This window comes from Microcaecilia unicolor, unplaced genomic scaffold (genome assembly GCF_901765095.1).
Source record: "Microcaecilia unicolor unplaced genomic scaffold, aMicUni1.1, whole genome shotgun sequence".
In the NCBI taxonomy this organism is placed as follows: Eukaryota; Metazoa; Chordata; class Amphibia; order Gymnophiona; family Siphonopidae; genus Microcaecilia; species Microcaecilia unicolor.
Window position 1 is genome coordinate 31,610 of NW_021963066.1, and position 17,384 is coordinate 48,993.

At 50.5% G+C, this 17,384-nt stretch overlaps 1 protein-coding gene across 1 annotated transcript in view; it reads right to left on the minus strand.

The window, feature by feature from the left end:
• The window catches only part of LOC115458877 (CMP-N-acetylneuraminate-beta-1,4-galactoside alpha-2,3-sialyltransferase-like), a gene marked incomplete at both ends in the record, with an annotated part of 216,961 nt that overhangs the window by 20,823 nt on the left and 178,754 nt on the right, over positions 1-17,384 (minus strand). Inside the window, one exon of the mRNA XM_030188715.1 lies at positions 15,470-15,616. Coding sequence (XP_030044575.1) covers positions 15,470-15,616 — 147 coding nt within the window. The remainder of the gene's footprint in view (positions 1-15,469; positions 15,617-17,384) is intronic.

A 17,384-nucleotide genomic window follows, 5' to 3' on the forward strand; every position in this document is an offset into this window, starting at 1 on the left:
AGATGGCAGGAATTCAGTGGCTCAAAAGGAGGTTTCTTCAGCTGGGTGAGAACGACATTGAGATCCCATGACACTGTAGGAGGCTTGACAGGGGGCTTTGACAAAAGCAAACCTCTCATGAAGCGAACAACTAAAGGCTGTCCTGAGATCGGCTTACCTTCCACACGGTAATGGTATGCACTGATTGCACTAAGGTGAACCCTTACAGAGTTGGTCTTGAGACCAGACTCAGACAAGTGCAGAAGGTATTCAAGCAGGGTCTGTGTAGGACAAGAGCGAGGATCTAGGGCCTTGCTGTCACACCAGACGGCAAACCTCCTCCACAGAAAGAAGTAACTCCTCTTAGTGGAATCTTTCCTGGAAGCAAGCAAGATGCGGGAGACACCCTCTGACAGACCCAAAGAGGCAAAGTCTACGCTCTCAACATCCAGCCCGTGAGAGCCAGGGACCGGAGGTTGGGATGCAGAAGCGCCCCTTTGTCCTGCGTGATGAGGGTCGGAAAACTCCACGGTTCTTCGGAGGACAACTCCAGAAGAAGAGGGAACCAGATCTGACGCGGCCAAAAAGGAGCAATCAGAATCATGGTGCCTCGGTCTTGCCTGAGTTTCAACAAAGTCTTCCCCACCAGAGGTATGGGAGGATAAGCATACAGCAGACCCTCCCCCCAATCCAGGAGGAAGGCGTCCGATGTCAGTCTGCCGTGGGCCTGAAGCCTGGAACAGAACTGAGGGACTTTGTGGTTGGCTCGAGATGCGAACAGGTCTACCAAGGGGGTGCCCCACACCTGGAAGATCTGTCGCACTACACGGGAATTGAGCGACCACTCGTGAGGTTGCATAATCCTGCTCAACCTGTCGGCCAGACTGTTGTTTACGCCTGCCAGATATGTGGCTTGGAGCACCATGCCGTGACGGCGAGCCCAGAGCCACATGCTGACGGCTTCCTGACACAGGGGGCGAGATCCGGTGCCCCCCTGCTTGTTGACGTAGTACATGGCAACCTGGTTGTCTGTCTGAATTTGGATAATTTGGTGGGACAGCCGATCTCTGAAAGCCTTCAGTGTTCCAGATCGCTCGCAACTCCAGAAGATTGATCTGCAGATCGCGTTCCTGGAGGGACCAGCTTCCTTGGGTGTGAAGCCCATCGACATGAGCTCCCCATCCCAGGAGAGACGCATCCGTGGTCAGCACTTTTTGTGGCTGAGGAATTTGGAAAGGACGTCCCAGAGTCAAATTGGACCAAATCGTCCACCAATACAGGGATTTGAGAAAACTTGTGGACAGGTGGATCACGTCTTCTAGATCCCCAGCAGCCTGAAACCACTGGGAAGCTAGGGTCCATTGGGCAGATCTCATGTGAAGGCGGGCCATGGGAGTCACATGAACTGTGGAGGCCATGTGGCCCAGCAATCTCAACATCTGCTGAGCTGTGATCTGCTGTGACGCTCGCACCCGCGAGACGAGGGACAACAAGTTGTTGGCTCTCGCCTCTGGGAGATAGGCGCGAGCCGTCCGAGAATCCAGCAGAGCTCCTATGAATTCGAGTTTCTGCACTGGGAGAAGATGGGACTTTGGATAATTTATCACAAACCCCAGTAGCTCCAGGAGGCGAATAGTCATCTGCATGGACTGCAGGGCTCCTGCCTCGGATGTGTTCTTCACCAGCCAATCGTCGAGATATGGGAACACGTGCACCCCCAAGCCTGCGAAGTGCCGCTGCTACTACAGCCAAGCACTTTGTGAACACCCTGGGCGCAGAGGCGAGCCCAAAGGGTAGCACACAGTACTGGAAGTGACGTGTGCCCAGCTGAAATCGCAGATACTGCCTGTGAGCTGGCAGTATCGGGATGTGTGTGTAGGCATCCTTCAAGTCCAGAGAGCATAGCCAATCGTTTTCCTGAATCATGGGAAGAAGGGTGCCCAGGGAAAGCATCCTGAACTTTTCTTTGACCAGATATTTGTTCAGGGCCCTTAGGTCTAGGATGGGACGCATCCCCCCTGTTTTCTTTTCCACAAGGAAGTACCTGGAATAGAATCCCAGCCCTTCCTGCCCGGATGGCACGGGCTCGACCGCATTGGCACTGAGAAGGGCGGAGAGTTCCTCTGCAAGTACCTGCTTGTGCTGGAAGATGTAAGACTGAGCTCCCGGTGGACAATTTGGAGGTTTTGAGGCCAAATTGAGGGTGTATCCTTGCCGGACTATTTGAAGAACCCACTGATCGGAGGTTATGAGAGGCCACCTTTGGTGAAAAGCTTTCAACCTCCCTCCGACTGGCAGGTCGCCCGGCACTGACACTTGGATGTCGGCTATGCTCTGCTGGAGCCAGTCAAAAGCTCGTCCCTTGCTTTTGCTGGGGAGCCGAGGGGCCTTGCTGAGGCGCACGCTGCTGACGAGAGCGAGCGCGCTGGGGCTTAGTCTGGGCCGCAGGCTGTCGAGAAGGAGGATTGTACCTACGCTTGCCGGAAGAGTAGGGAACAGTCTTCCTTCCCCCAAAAAATCTTCTACCTGTAGAGGTAGAGGCTGAAGGCTGCCGGCGGGAGAACTTGTCGAATGCGGTGTCCCGCTGGTGGAGCTGCTCTACCACCTGTTCGACTTTCTCTCCAAAAATATTATCCGCACGGCAAGGCGAGTCCGCAATCCGCTGCTGGATTCTATTCTCCAGGTCGGAGGCACGCAGCCATGAGAGCCTGCGCATCACCACACCTTCAGCAGCGGCCCTGGACGCAACATCAAAGGTGTCATACACCCCTCTGGCCAGGAATTTTCTGCACGCCTTCAGCTGCCTGACCACCTCCTGAAAAGGCTTGGCTTGCTCAGGGGGGAGCGCATCCGCCAACTGCCGCACATTGTTCCGCATGTGTATGCTCGTGTAGAGCTGGTAGGACTGAATGTTGGCCACGAGCATAGAAGAATGGTAGGCCTTCCTCCCAAAGGAGTCCAAGGTTCTAGAGTCCTTGCCCGGGGGCGCCGAAGCATGCTCCCTAGAACTCTTGGCCTTCTTTAGGGCCAAATCCACAACTTCAGAGTCGTGAGGCAACTGAGTGCGCATCAGCTCTGGGTCCCCATGGATCCGGTACTGGGACTCGATCTTCTTGGGAATGTGGGGGTTAGTTAATGGCTTGGTCCATTTCGCCAGCAATGTCTTTTTTAGGTCATGATGCATGGGTACTGTGGACGCTTCCTTAGGTGGAAAAGGATAGTCCAGGAGCTCAAACATTTCAGCCCTGGGCTCGTCCTCCACAACCACCGGGAAGGGGATGGCCGTAGACATCTCCCGGACAAAGGAAGCGAAAGACAGACTCTCGGGAGGAGAAAGCTGTCTTTCAGGAGAGGGAGTGGGATCAGAAGGAAGACCCTCAGACTCCTCGTCAGAGAAATATCTGATGTCTTCCTCTTCTTCCCACGAGGCCTCACCCTCGGTGTCAGACACAAGTTCACGAACCTGTGTCTGCAACCGTGCCCGGCTCGACTCCGTGGAACCACGGCCACGGCGGGAGCGTCGAGAGGTAGACTCCCTCGCCCGCACCGGCGAAGCTCCCTCCGCCGACGTAGTCGGGGAGCCTTCCTGGAAGGCGACCGCAGTCGGTACCGCACGCGGCACTGACGCCGGAGACCTCACCCCGGGCGATGGACCAGCCGGGGCCTCGCTCGACGGTACCGGTGGCGCAAGCACCCCCGGTACCAGAGGGGTAGGGCGCAACAGCTCTCCCAGGATCTCTGGGAGAACGGCCCGGAGGCTCTCGTTCAGAGCGGCTGCAGAAAAAGGCATGGAGGTCGACGCAGGCGTCGATGTCAGAGCCTGTTCCGGGCGTGGAGGCTGTTCCGGGCTGTCCAGAGTGGAGCGCATCGACACCTCTTGGACAGAGGGTGAGTGGTCCTCTCGGTGCCGATGCCTGCTGGGTGCCGACTCCCTCGGCGACCCAGAGCTCTCGGTGCCGACACGGGAAGGGGACCGGTGTCGATGCTGCTTCGATTTTTTGGAGCGAAGCACGTCACCGGCGCTTCCCGGCACCGACGAGGAGGACGTAGATTCCAACCGTCTCTTCCTCGGGGCCGAGACCGAAGAGGGTCGGTCTCGGGGGGGCTGTACCGCAGGAGCCCTCAGGGTAGGGGGAGACCCACCCGAAGGCTCACCGCCACCAGCAGGGGAATGGACAGCCCTCATCTGCACTCCAGACGAAGCACCACCGTCCGACGACATCAGCAAACGAGGTCCCGGTACCACCGACGTCGACACAGTCGTCCGATGTCTCAGCGCCGATGCAGAGGGTCGATGCCTCGATACACTCGATGCACTGGCGGCCGAGGATGAAGGTCTGGACGCTGGAGACGTCGATGCACTCGATACCCCCGGTGCCGATGCCGACGAAGAGCCCGAGAACAAAATGTTCCACTGGGCTAACCTCGCTACCTGAGTCCGCTTTTGTAAAAGGGAACACAGACTACAGGCCTGAGGGTGGTGCCCAGCCCCCAGACACTGAAGACACGACGCGTGCCTGTCAGTGAGCGAGATTACCCGGGCGCACTGGGTGCACTTCTTGAAGCCGCTGGAAGGCTTCGATGTCATGGGCGGAAAAATCACACCGGCGAGATCAAAACTCGAAATGGCGAAAATTGGCACCACAAAAATAGGTAGAAGAAAATTTCGACCGAGGCCTAACTAAGGCCTACCCCGATGACGAAAGAAAACTTACCGGGGCGAAAAGCTCGAAATACGGGAAGGGAAAACCAAAAAGTATCTTCCCGAAACACTTTTCAAACTTTCTTTGAAAGAACGAGTCGAAAACGATGCGCGAGGTCAACTTTCCGGGGCACGAACGGCGAAACACGACCGTACCGAGCGCGGACAAAAGAAGACTGGCCGGCACGAGCCGGTTTCGGGCGGGAAGACGGCCGCGCATGCACGGTGCGCATTGGCGCGCGAGGGCTAGCAAAGGCTTTTGCTAGTGAAGATTCCGATTGGAGGGGCTGCCGTGGACGTCACCCATCAGTGAGAACAAGCAGCCTGCTTGTCCTCGGAGAATGTTGTTTACGCCTGTCAAATAGGTGGCTTGAAGAAACTTGCCGTTCCGGCGAGCCCAAAGCCACATTCTGACGGCCTCCTGACACAGGGGGCGAGATCTGGTGCCCCCCTACTTGTTGATATAATACATGGCAACCTGATTGTCTGAATTTGAATAATTTGATTGGACAACCGATTCTTGAAAGCCTTTAGAGCGTTCCAGACCGCTCGTAACTCCAGGAGGTTGATCTGCAGACCGGTTTCCTGGGGGGACCAACTCCCTTGAGTGTGAAGCCCATCGACATGAGCTCCCCAACCCAGGAGAGATGCATCCGTCGTCAGCACTTTTTGTGGCTGAGAAATTTGGAATGGACGTCTCAGGGACAAATTGGATCGAATTGTCCACCAATGCAGGGATTTGAGAAAATCTGTGGACAGTAGGATAACATCTTCTAGATCCCCTGTGGCCTGAAACCACTGGGAAGCTAGGGTCCATTGAGCTGATCTCATGTGAAGACGGGCCATGGGAGTCACATGAACTGTGGAGACCATGTGGCCGAGCAATCTCAACATCTGCCGAGCTGTGATCTGCTGAGATGCCTGCACCCAAGAGACGAGAGCCAAAAGATTGTTGGCTCTCGGCTCGGGAAGGTAGGCACGAGCCATCTGAGAGTCCAGCAGAGCTCCTATGAATTCTAGTCTTTGAACTGGAAGAAGGTGGGACTTTGGATAATTTATCACAAACCCTAGTAGCTCCAGGAGTCGAATAGTCATCTGCATTGACTGTAGAGCTCCTGCCTCGAAGGTGTTCTTCACCAACCAATCGTCGAGATAAGGGAACACATGCACTCCCAGTCTGCGAAGAGACGCTGCTACTACAGATTTCGTGAACACTCTGGGCGCAGAGGCGAGACCAAAGGGTAGCACACAATACTGAAAGTGCCTTGTTCCCAGACGGAAACCCAGATACTGCCTGTGAGCTGGCAATATCGGGATGTGAGTGTAGGCGTCCTTTAAGTCCAGAGAGCATAGCCAATCGTTTTCCTGAATCATGGGAAGAAGGGTGCCCAGGGAAAGCATCCTGAACTTTTCTCGGACCAGATATTTGTTCAGGCCCCTTAGGTCTAGGATGGGACGCATCCCCCCTGTTTTCTTTTCCACAAGGAAGTACCTGGAATAGAATCCCAGCCCTTCTTGCCCCAGTGGCACGGGCTCAACCGCATTAGCACTGAGAAGGGCGGAGAGTTCCTCTGCAAGTACCTGCTTGTGCTGGAAGCTGAAAGATTGAGCTCCCAGTGGGCAATTTGGAGGTTTTGATTTCAAATTGAGGGAGTATCCCAGCCGGACTATTTGAAGAACCCACCGATCGGAGGTTACAAGAGGCCACCTTCAGTGAAAAAACTTTAACCTCCCGCCGACCGGCAGATCGTCCGGCATGGATACTTTTATCTCAGCTATGCTCTGCTGGAGCCAGTCAAAGGCCCGTCCCTTGCTTTTGCTGGGGAGCCGCAGGGGCCTGAGGAGGCGCACGCTGTTGACGTCAACAAGCGCGCTGGGGCTTAGCCTGGACAGGCTGTCGGGAAGGTGGATTGTACCTGCACTTAATATAAGCGTAGGGAGCAGTCCTCCTACCCCCGAAAAAACGTCTACCAGCTGAGGTAGATGCTGAAGGTGCCTGGTGGGAGAGGTTGTCGTAAGCAGTATCCCGCTGGTGGAGCTGATCTACCATTCTTTCGACTTTCTCACCAAAAATGTTATCCCCCCGGCAAGGAGCATCCTTAACACGTTTTTGGACTCTACCGTCTAAGTCAGTGGCACACAGCCATGAGAGTCTGTGCATCACTATACCCCGAGCGGCAGCTCTGGATGCAACATGAAAAGTATCATAAGCACCCCTGGACAGGAATTTACGACACGCCTTCAGCTGCCTGACCACCTCCTGAAACGGCTTGGCCTGCTCTGACGGGAGCTTGTCAACCAAGTCCGCCAACTGCCTCACATTATTCCGCAAGTGGATGCTCGTGTAGAGCTGGTAAGACTGAATTTTGGACACGAGCATAGCAGAATGGTAGGCCTTCCTCCCAAAAGAATCCATAGTTCTATATTCACGCCCCGGGGCGCCGAAGTGTAATCCCTAGAACTCTTGGCCTTCTTAAGGGCCAAATCCACCACTCCAGAGTCATGAGGCAATTGAGTCTTCATCAACTCCGGATCCCCGTGGATTCGGTACTGGGACTCAACCTTTTTGGGAATGTGGGGATTAGTTAACGGATGCGTCCAGTTCTCTAACAACATCTGTTTGAGAATGTTATGTAGAGGAACAGTGGACGATTCCTTAGGAGGGGATGGATAGTCCAGGACCTCGAACATCTCAGCCCTGGGCTCATCCACAGTCTCCGCCGGGAAGGGAATGGCCGTAGACATTTCCTGGACAAAAGATGAAAAGGAAAGACTCTCCGGGGGAGAAAGTTTCCTCTGAGGCGAGGGAGTAGGATCAGAAGGCAAGCCACAAGTCTCCTCGTCCGAGAAGTACCTGTCATCCGCCTCTGCTTCCCATGAGCCCTCCTCTGCGGAATCGGACTAAGTTCATGAACTTCCGTCCGAAGCTGCGCCCGTCTCAACTCCGAGGACTGATGTCCACCGTGGTGTTGTCGAGAGGAAGACTCCCGCACCGGAGGCGATGAAGCTCCCTCCATCGATGACAGCGGGGAATCAGCCTGGGTGGCACTTGTCCCCGGCACCGCAAGCGGTACAGGTCGGAGACCGCACCACGGGCGATGAGCCAACCGCCGCCTCCCTCGACGACACCGGCAGCGCAAGCACTGGCGGTACCGGAGATGAGCGTAACAGGTCCCCCAGAATCTCTGGAAGAACGGCTTGGAGGCTCTCATTAACTACTACTACTTAGCATTTCTATAGCGCTACCAGGGTTACGCAGCGTTGTACAAGTTTAACATGGGGAAGGATAGTCCCTGCTCAAGAGAGCTTACAATCTAAAGGTTACAAACTATGTAGTCAGTGTAGGTAGCTTACAACTTATGTAGTCAGTGTAGGTAGCTTACAATCTAGAGGTTACAAACTCTGTAGTCAGTGTAGGTAACATGAATGGGGAAGGTGGTTAGGCGCCAAAAGGAAGGGAGAAGAGATGGGCTTTGAGTAAGGACTTGAAGATAGGCAGGGAGGGCGCATGGCGTATGGGCTCGGGAAGTCTGTTCCAGGCATAAGGTGATGCGAGGCAGAAGGGACGGAGTCTGGAGTTAGCGGTGGTAGAGAAGGGTACAGATAGGAGTGATTTGTCCTGAGAGCGGAGGTTACGGGTGGGAACATACGGGGAGAGGAGGGTAGAGAGGTAATGGGGGGCTGCAGATTGAGTGCACTTGAAGGTCAATAGGAGAAGCTTGAACTGTATACGGTAGCGGATCGGGAGCCAGTGAAGCGACTTGAGGAGAGGGGTGATATGAGAGTATCGGTTCACACGGTAGATAAGACGCGAGGTGGAATTTTGGACAGATTGAAGGGGGGATAGATGGCTAAGCGGGAGGCCAGCGAAAAGAAGGTTGCAATAGTCAAGACGAGAGGTAACGTGCGAGTGGACGAGGGTTCGGGTGGTCTTTTCAGAGAGGAATGGGCGAATTTTGCTAATATTATAGAGGAAGAAGCGACAGGTCTTAGCTGTCTGCTGGATATGGGCAGAGAAGGAGAGAGAGGTGTCGAAGACGACTCCGAGATTGCGGGCTGAAGAGACGGGGAGGATGAGGGCGTTGTCAACAGAGACGGAAAGTGGGGGAAGAGGAGAAGAGGGTTTGGGTGGAAAGACAAGGAGTTCAGTCTTTGCCATGTTCAGTTTCAGATGCCGGTTGGACATCCAGACAGCGATGTCTGAGAGGCAGGCCGAAACTTTGGCCTGGGTTTCGACTGTGATGTCAGGATTGGAGAGATAAAGCTGGGTGTCATCAGCATAGAGATGGTACTGGAAACCATGTGATGAGATCAGCGAGCCCAGGGAAGAGGTGTAGATCGAGAAAAGAAGCGGTCCAAGGACAGATCCTTGAGGAACCCCAACAGAGAGCGGGATGGGGGTGGAAGAAGAGCCATTAGAAAATACTCTGAAGGTGCGTTGGGAAAGGTACGAAGAGAACCAGGAGAAGACGGAGCCCTGGAACCCGAATGAGGACAGTGTGTCAAGAAGTAAATTATGATTGACGGTGTCAAAGGTGGCCGATAGGTTGAGGAGCATGAGTATGGAATAGTGACCTTTGGATTTGGCAAGGAACAGGTCATTGCAGACTTTAGAGAGTGCTGTTTCTGTTGAGTGTAGTGGGCGAAAGCCGGATTGAAGCGGATCGAGGACGGCCTGAGAGGAGAGGAAATCAAGGCAGTGGCTATGGACAGCGTGTTCAAGTAATTTGGAGAGGAAGGGTAGAAGAGAGATGGGGCGGTAGTTGGAGGGACAGGTGGGATCAAGTGAAGGTTTTTTGAGAAGTGGTGTGACTACAGCGTGCTTGAAGGTGTCAGGGACAGTAGCGGTGAAGAGAGAGAGGTTGAGGATGTGACAGATTGAGAGGATAACTGTAGGAGAGATGTTGTTAAGCAGATTGGTGGGAATGGGATCAGAGGAACAGGTGGTGCACTTAGAGGAAGAAAGAAGGCGAGCAGTGTCCTTTTCGGTGATCTCAGGGAAGGAGGAGAAGGAGGCCAGGTTAGGTTGGTTGAGGGAGTGGGTTAAGAAGTCGCAGGGAGGAGAAGGCTTGGAAGTGAATTCAAGGTTTATCTTATGCAGTTTATCGCAGAAGTAATCAGCTAGTGTTTGAGGAGAGAGTGAAGGGGGGGGGGGTGGGAGCGGAGGGCACTTTAAGTAGGGAGTTGAGGGTGGCGAAGAGGCGACGAGGGTTGGAACCAAGAGAAATGGTTGCGAGTAATATTCTTGTTTGGCAAGGAATAGGGAGGACTGGAAGGAGGAAAGCATGAATTTGTAATAGGTGAAGTCTGACAGGGTGCAAGATTTCCTCCAGATTCGTTCAGCAGAGCGGGTGTAGGAGCGAAGGTAACGGATGTAAGGGGTTAACCAGGGCTGAGGATTAATGCGCTTAGTGGGGCGAGAGACAGATGGTGCTAGGGTATCCAGAGCAGTGGAGAGAATTTCATCGTAGGTAAAGACAGCCTTGTCGACGGATTCAGAAGACGAGATGGAAGGGAAGAGATTGGAGATGTGAGAGGATAGGGTAGGGGGGTCGACGGATTGGAGATTCCTGAAGGCAGTGGTTATAGTTGGGCGAGGTTGAGGGGGAGGGTGGTGAAGTGTGAGGGTGATTAGGTGATGATCTGAGATTGGAAGGACTGAGGTGCAGAAGTTGGAAGGTGAGCAGGAAGAGGAGAACGAGGTCGAGACAGTGGCCATTACGGTGAGTAGGGGTGGTAGAGCATAGTTGGAGGTTAAAGGAGGATGTCAGAGTGAGGAATTTAGAAGCGTAGGAGTTGGATGGGTTGTCAACGTGAATATTAAAATCACCAAGAATGAGGGATGGAGATGAGGGATCAAGAAAGACGGTGAGCCAAGCGTCGAAGTCAGTAAGGAATGAAGAGAGGGGCTTATCAGGGGGGGCGGTAGATGACTGCAACTCTGAGTGGTGTCAGGTAGAATAGCCGGATGGCTGTAGAGAAAAGCAAGGGTGCCGGTACAGGAGAAGATGTAAGAACCTGTCTGGAGCGCGGAGGCAGTACCGGGCTGTCCGGAGATGAGCGCACCGACATCTCCTGAATCGAGGGTGAGCGGTCCCTCCGGCATCGGCGCTTCTCGGGTGCCGAGTATTTCGGCGTCCCGGAGCTCTCGGTACCGTGTCAAGACGGTGACCGATGCCGATGCTTCTTAGCCTTCACTTGAAGCTCGGTACCGGTACCTCCCGGTACCGAAGAGGAGGACGTCGAATCCAAACGAGTCCTCGAGGCAGGCGGAGACCCACTCGATGGCTCACTGCTACCAGCATGGGGACTCTGGACAGCCATTACCTGCGTTCCGGAGCACGATGCACCCTCTGATGTCGACATCGATACCTGCGATGACCTCGGTACCGCTGGCTCCGTCGACGTCGAAGAACCGGACCGGGCTCCGAACAAGACGTTCCACTGAGCCAAGCGCACCACCTGAGTCCGCTTCTTCAATTGGAGACACTGAAGACAGGTGTCAGGTCGATGACTCTCACCTAGGCACCGAAGACACGAAGCGTGCCTGTCAGTAAGGGTGTTGGTCCGGTGGCACCGCGTGCACCTTTTGAAGCCGCTGGTAGGCTTCGAAGACATGGACGGAAAAATTGCGCTGGCGAGGTCGAACGCAATGGTGCCTGAAAAAAAGACACCAAAAGGAAAAAAAGGGAACCGCCCGGGCGGCCCAAAATGGCCGCACGAAAGAATCAAAAGGAAACTTAAGGGGAAAACTAAGAAAACTAAAGGACTTTTCTTTTTTGGGGGTTTTATTTTTAAAAACAGAGAAAAAGAAAAGAAGAGTCAAAGACTCAAAGGAAAAAATTCGCCGAAAATGGGCGAAGAAACAAAAATAAAGTGGAAGAGGTCGATCCTGGGCAGAGAAGCGGCAAAGCAGCGTTCCCGAACCACGGAAAAAAGAAGACTGATGAGCACGCTCGCGATCGGGCTGGAAGATGGCCGCGCATGTGCGGTTCGCTCGGGAGCGCGAGGCTAGCAAACTTTTGTTGCTAGGGAAGATTTTTCGGTCCTGGGCTGACGCTGGACGTGACCCCATCGGTGAGAACAAGAAGCCTGCTTGTCCTCGGAGAAAAACGCATATGTGCTACTTTATGTGTATACCTGACCTTGATTTGTATCTGCCATTTTCAGGACACAGACTGTAGAAGTCTGCCCAGCACTAACCCCGCCTCCCAACCACTAGCCCCGCCTCCCACCACCGGCTCTGCCACCCAATCTCCGCTAACCTTCTGAGGATCCATTCCTTCTGAACAGAATTCCTTTATGTTTACAGTAACATAGTAGATGATGGCAGAAAAAGACCTGCACGGTCCATCCAGTCTGCCCAACAAGATAACTCATATGTGCTACTTTTTGTGTATACCCTACATTGATTTGTACTTGTGCTCCTCAGGGCATAGACCGTATAAGTCTGCCCAGCACTATCCCCGCCTCCCAACCACCAGTCCCGCTTCCCACCACCAGCACTATTCCCGCCTCCCAACCACCAGTCTCGCTTCCCACCACCGGCTCTGGCACAGACCGTATAAGTCTGCCCAGCACTATCCCCGCCTCCCAACCACCAGCCCCGCCTCCCGATCTCGACTAAGCTCCTGAGGATCCATTTCTTCTGCACAGGATTCCTTTATGCTTATCCCACGCATGTTTGAATTCCGTTACTGTTTTCATTTCCACCACCTCCCGCGGGAGGGCGTTCCAAGCATCCACTACTCTCTCTGTGAAAAAATACTTCCTAACATTTTTCTTGAGTCTGCCCACGCATTTTTGAATTCCGTTACAGTTTTCATCTCCACCACCTCCCGCAGGAGGGCATTCCAAGTATCCACCACTCTCTCCGTGAAAAAATACTTCCTGACATTTTTCTTGAGTATGCCCCCCCTTCAATCTCATTTCATGTCCTCTAGTTCTACCGCCTTCCCATCTCCAGAAAAGGTTCGTTTGCTGATTAATACCTTTCAAATATTTGAACGTCTGTATCATATCACCCCTGTTTCTCTTTTCCTCCAGGGTATACATGTTCAGGTCAGCAAGTCTCTCCTCATACGTCTTGTAATGCAAATCCCATACCATTCTTGTAGCTTTTCTTTGCACCGCTTCAATTCTTTTTACATCCTTAGCAAGATATGGCCTCCAAAACTGAACACAATACTCTAGGTGGGGCCTCACCAACGACTTATACAGGGGCATCAACACCTCCTTTCTTCTGCTGGTCACACCTCTCTCTATACAGCCTAACAACCTTCTAGCTACGGCCACCGCCTTCTCACACTGTTTCGTCGCCTTCAGATCCTCAGATACTATCACCCCAAGATCCCTCTCCCCATCTGTACATATCCGACTCTCACCGTCTAACACATACGTTTTCCGTGGATTTCTACTCCCTAAGTGCATCACTTTGCATTTCTTCACATTGAATTTTAATTGCCAAACCTTAGACCATTCTTCTAGCTTCCGCAGATCCTTTTCCATGTTTTCCACTCCCTCCTGGTTGTCCACTCTGTTAGAAATCTTAGTATCATCCGCAAAAAGGCAAACTTTACCTTCTAACCCTTCGGCAATGTCACTCACAAATATATTGAACAGAATTGGCCCCAGCACTGATCCCTGAGGCACTCCACTACTCACCTTTCCCTCACCGGAGCGAATTCCATTAACCACCACCCTCTGGCGTCTGCCTGTCAACCAGGTCCTAATCCAGTTCACCACATCGGGTCCTATCTTCAGCCTGTCAAGTTTATTCAAGAGCCTCCTGTGGGGAACCGTGTCAAAAGCTTTGCTGAAATCTAAGTAGATTACGTCTATAGCACGTCCATGATTCAATACTCTGGTCACCCAGTCAAAGAATTCAATGAGATTCGTTTGGCACGATTTACCTTTGGTAAAACCATGTTGACTCGGATCTTGCAACTTATTGGCTTCCAGGAAATTTACTATCTTTTCCTTCAGCATCGCTTCCATTACTTTTCCAATAACCGAAGTGAGGCTTACCGGCCTGTAGTATCCAGCTTCTTCCCTATTACCACATCCGCTGTTCTCCAATCCCATGGAACCTCTCCCGTCTCCAAGGATTTATTAAACAAATTTTAAGAGGACCCGCCAGAACTTCTCTGAGCTCCCTCAATATCCTGGGGTGGATCCCGTTCGGTTCCACGGCTTTGCTCACCTTTAGATTTTCAAGTTGTTCATACACACTCTCTTCCGTGAACGGTGCTATATCCACTCCATTCTCATATGTACTTTTGCCAGTTAATCGCCTTAACTCTGCATATTTGTTTTCAAAACTCTATATCGGTTAACCGCAGATTATATGGAACCTATAATTAATCTACCCGTACATAACCCTCTTCCTGGTTCCAGAGACTATTTAACTCTTTATTATCCTAGTTGCAAAAAAGTGGTGTATAAATTAGTTTTCACGGCAGGGTTCCCTTACCAATGTACCAAATGGTGGAACTCCATCCTGAAACTAGTCAGATGAGAGCATAATTATTTTAAATTTGGGAAATCCTTAAAAACCTTTCTTGTTAAGAAATGTTTTTACTGATGGACCCCCCCCCCCCCCCCCACCAATAAGGAAGAATCCTAACGCAAAGTGTCCATTTCCATTATTTTTCACTTCATAATGTTATTCTTTCAAATGAATTATCACATTCTATTTAATCATATTTTAATTCAACCCTATAAGCCTTTTATACTGATGTATTCACTGACTAATTTGTATTGTTAGTATAATAATCTGAAATCCACATTGAACCCAATTTGATTGGCAAAATGTGGGAAAAGAAATAAAGAAAGAAAGACAGACAGACAGACAAAAGACTTATTTCTAGGATAAGCAGCTTAAAATGTATTGTACTATTTGGGATCTTGCCAGGTACTTGTGACTTGGATTGGCCACTGTTGGAAACAGGATGCTGGGCTTGATGGACCTTCTGTCTGTCCCAGTATGGAAATACTTATGTATTTATGGGAAAGATGGTATATAAGAATTAGAAATAAATAGATCTGTATCAGTAGCACAGCACAGCATAACATAGGACCTGTTATCAACTACACAACACTGAATTTTTACCAGCAGTGCAGGCCTGTATAGCACAATTCTGTCCTCATATTAGCAGTCCACAACACCAGAGCAGTGCAAAATAAAGACCTGAATCATCAGCAGAGTACAAGAACAGCACTGGACCTTTGCTATTCCTGGATGACAGAGTTTGTTTTATGCTGACATCTATTTTAATGGGACTTAAGGATCACAGGTACTTACTTGGAGTTGGTTTAGGTACACTACTAATAATCAGGGTACCATTCATAAGGTGATTCTGCTAGTGGTAAAGAAGACAACCACATCCATGGCATTATTCCACTACATAGCTAATGTTTTTTCTTAACCACCTATATAATCTGATCGATAACCACAAACTGCATCCTTTCAGGAGTTATCACACAGACTACTTGCCTTTATGCTCAGCAATTCCTCTACACTATGCAGCAGGATAGAGGCAGTTAAAAAATATGAAACCTTACAGCTTGATGGTAAATTCACACAGCATGAGCAGAAATGAACCCTTTCACTAGAGCCTGCTCTACACTGATTTCCGCTAAATACTGAATTGCCTACTAACTGCCATTGTCCTACTTCACTCTCAACCAGCAATAACTTTCTGCCCACTAGCCATGTGTGAGAAAATAAAACCAGACTTTGTCCAGACAAGCTGAGTGTGATGCAGTTCCAGCCGGTGAGCTGCTTACCCCTCTGCCCATCAGGCCATTATTGAAAGGAAGTCCGATGAAAGTGAACGCAGCTTCCTGAATGAAGTATGGATTCAGAATGCGGATCTCATGAGGCTCCCGTGGGACGTGTGTAGCCACTGATTTCCAGAACCCATCAGATGCACTCTGACAGAAAAAACACACACACAAACTAGTCAATCACAAGTGATTTGTAGTTATTAGCGACTTGCTGATGAAAAATAAGAAAAACTGTACTAGAATTATAACTTCGAGACAAGGATAGAAAAGTCATGGTTAGCTATTCTCTGAATACAGCAGTTCACCTATCACAAGTGGGTCACGATTGTGTGTGGTGCTGAATGGAATGAATTTAACACTCTTCTCTGATAAAGATTAAAATTTGCTCATGTGTAGGACCTTCTTGTGCTATTGTAGCTCTGACCGAAACAAGAGGACTCTGAAGGTGAAGTGGATGGTGAACTGCTGTCTTTAGAGAACTTTCTCAGGCAGGCAACTCCACTTTCTTTGAAGACAAGCAGATGCACCAGAATCATAAAAACATCAGAAGTACCATTCTAGGTCAAACTAATGGTCCACCAAGCCCAGCATCCTGACCAATTTGGGTCACTTGGACATATCTGGAAGATCCTAATGAGGCAATCCCTTCCCTGTTGCAGAAACAAATTATTTCAAATTTTCAGCATCAACTGCTACATAAATATAAAAAAAAATTCTTTAAATTGTCTGCATGCAAATGCCAGAAGTCTAAAAATAAGATAGGAGAGTTAGACAAAACAGGCATGACACCAATGGCACACTGTCATACCAGGGTATAAATTACATCAAAAAGACAGGTGATGTCATTAGAAAAGCATTACAGGCTCAGAGGATCCAAGATGGCACCTGCATGGTAGAATGCATCAGCATAGCTTCTACCTGACTCTTCTTAATTTTGCCTAAAATGGTGAAACGCAAGGGGAAGTGCTGCTTCAACTGTGAATCCCATGGACACTTATTTTCATTGTTCTGGTGGGCATAGTGGAAGTCCACAGCTTTGGCAGTTGAGACTGATGGGCATAGGAGGAGGCTTAGAGCAACTCTTTTGCTGGGAAATGACTCTTAGGCAATTGATACCCGCCATTACAGTCTTGTGCAACTAGTTCCCATGCTCAATTTGTTCGGCGAGCATCCCTGGAAGGAGTCGCTGTTGCTGAGGAGCAGGGTGAAGGAGACTTATGTCAGCTGCCCCAGAGAGCACTGCTGGAAGGACTTTCAAGACTGTGACTAGATTGCAACCCTTGGTGGGAGAATTAGCAGTGGCTGAGAATCTTGGAGCCGAAAACTCAGCAGTCGCAACGGTATTAAGTACAGAGGATAAAAAGCTAGCTGAAGTTTTGCCTTCTACTCTACTAGAAAAGCCATCTGATATAACTCTAGATGCTACATGGTTGTCTAAATTGGATCTTGCAAAATCCTTGTTGCCAGTTGTTCAGAAACTTACACCACAAGTTCAGAGTTTAGAGAATAAGGTTGCTCAATATGATGTTGCTCTAGAGCAGTTAAAGACTTCAGTTGAAAAACATCAAGAAGTGGCACACTTTCTCAGATGCAGTCTTTGCAAGCAAATATGGTTTCTGATATAAAGGCAATTAAGTTAAAGATGGATTCAATGTAAAACTTTAGAAGTGTGAATTTAAGATTGGTGAATTTTCCATTTGAGCAAAACGTATGGCCAAAAGAAATGTTTAAAAGATATTGTGTGCAGATACCGAAACTTGTTCCTGAAGCTATACTATCTGTTGTTAAAGTTATCTGCCTTCTACAAAAAGGCAAAAATACAGCCAAATTAGAGGATTTAACAGCTGACTCTTTGGAAACTGCTGGTGCAGCAGCTACAGACTCTGGAATACTGTCTTTGTGTGGAACATTAGTG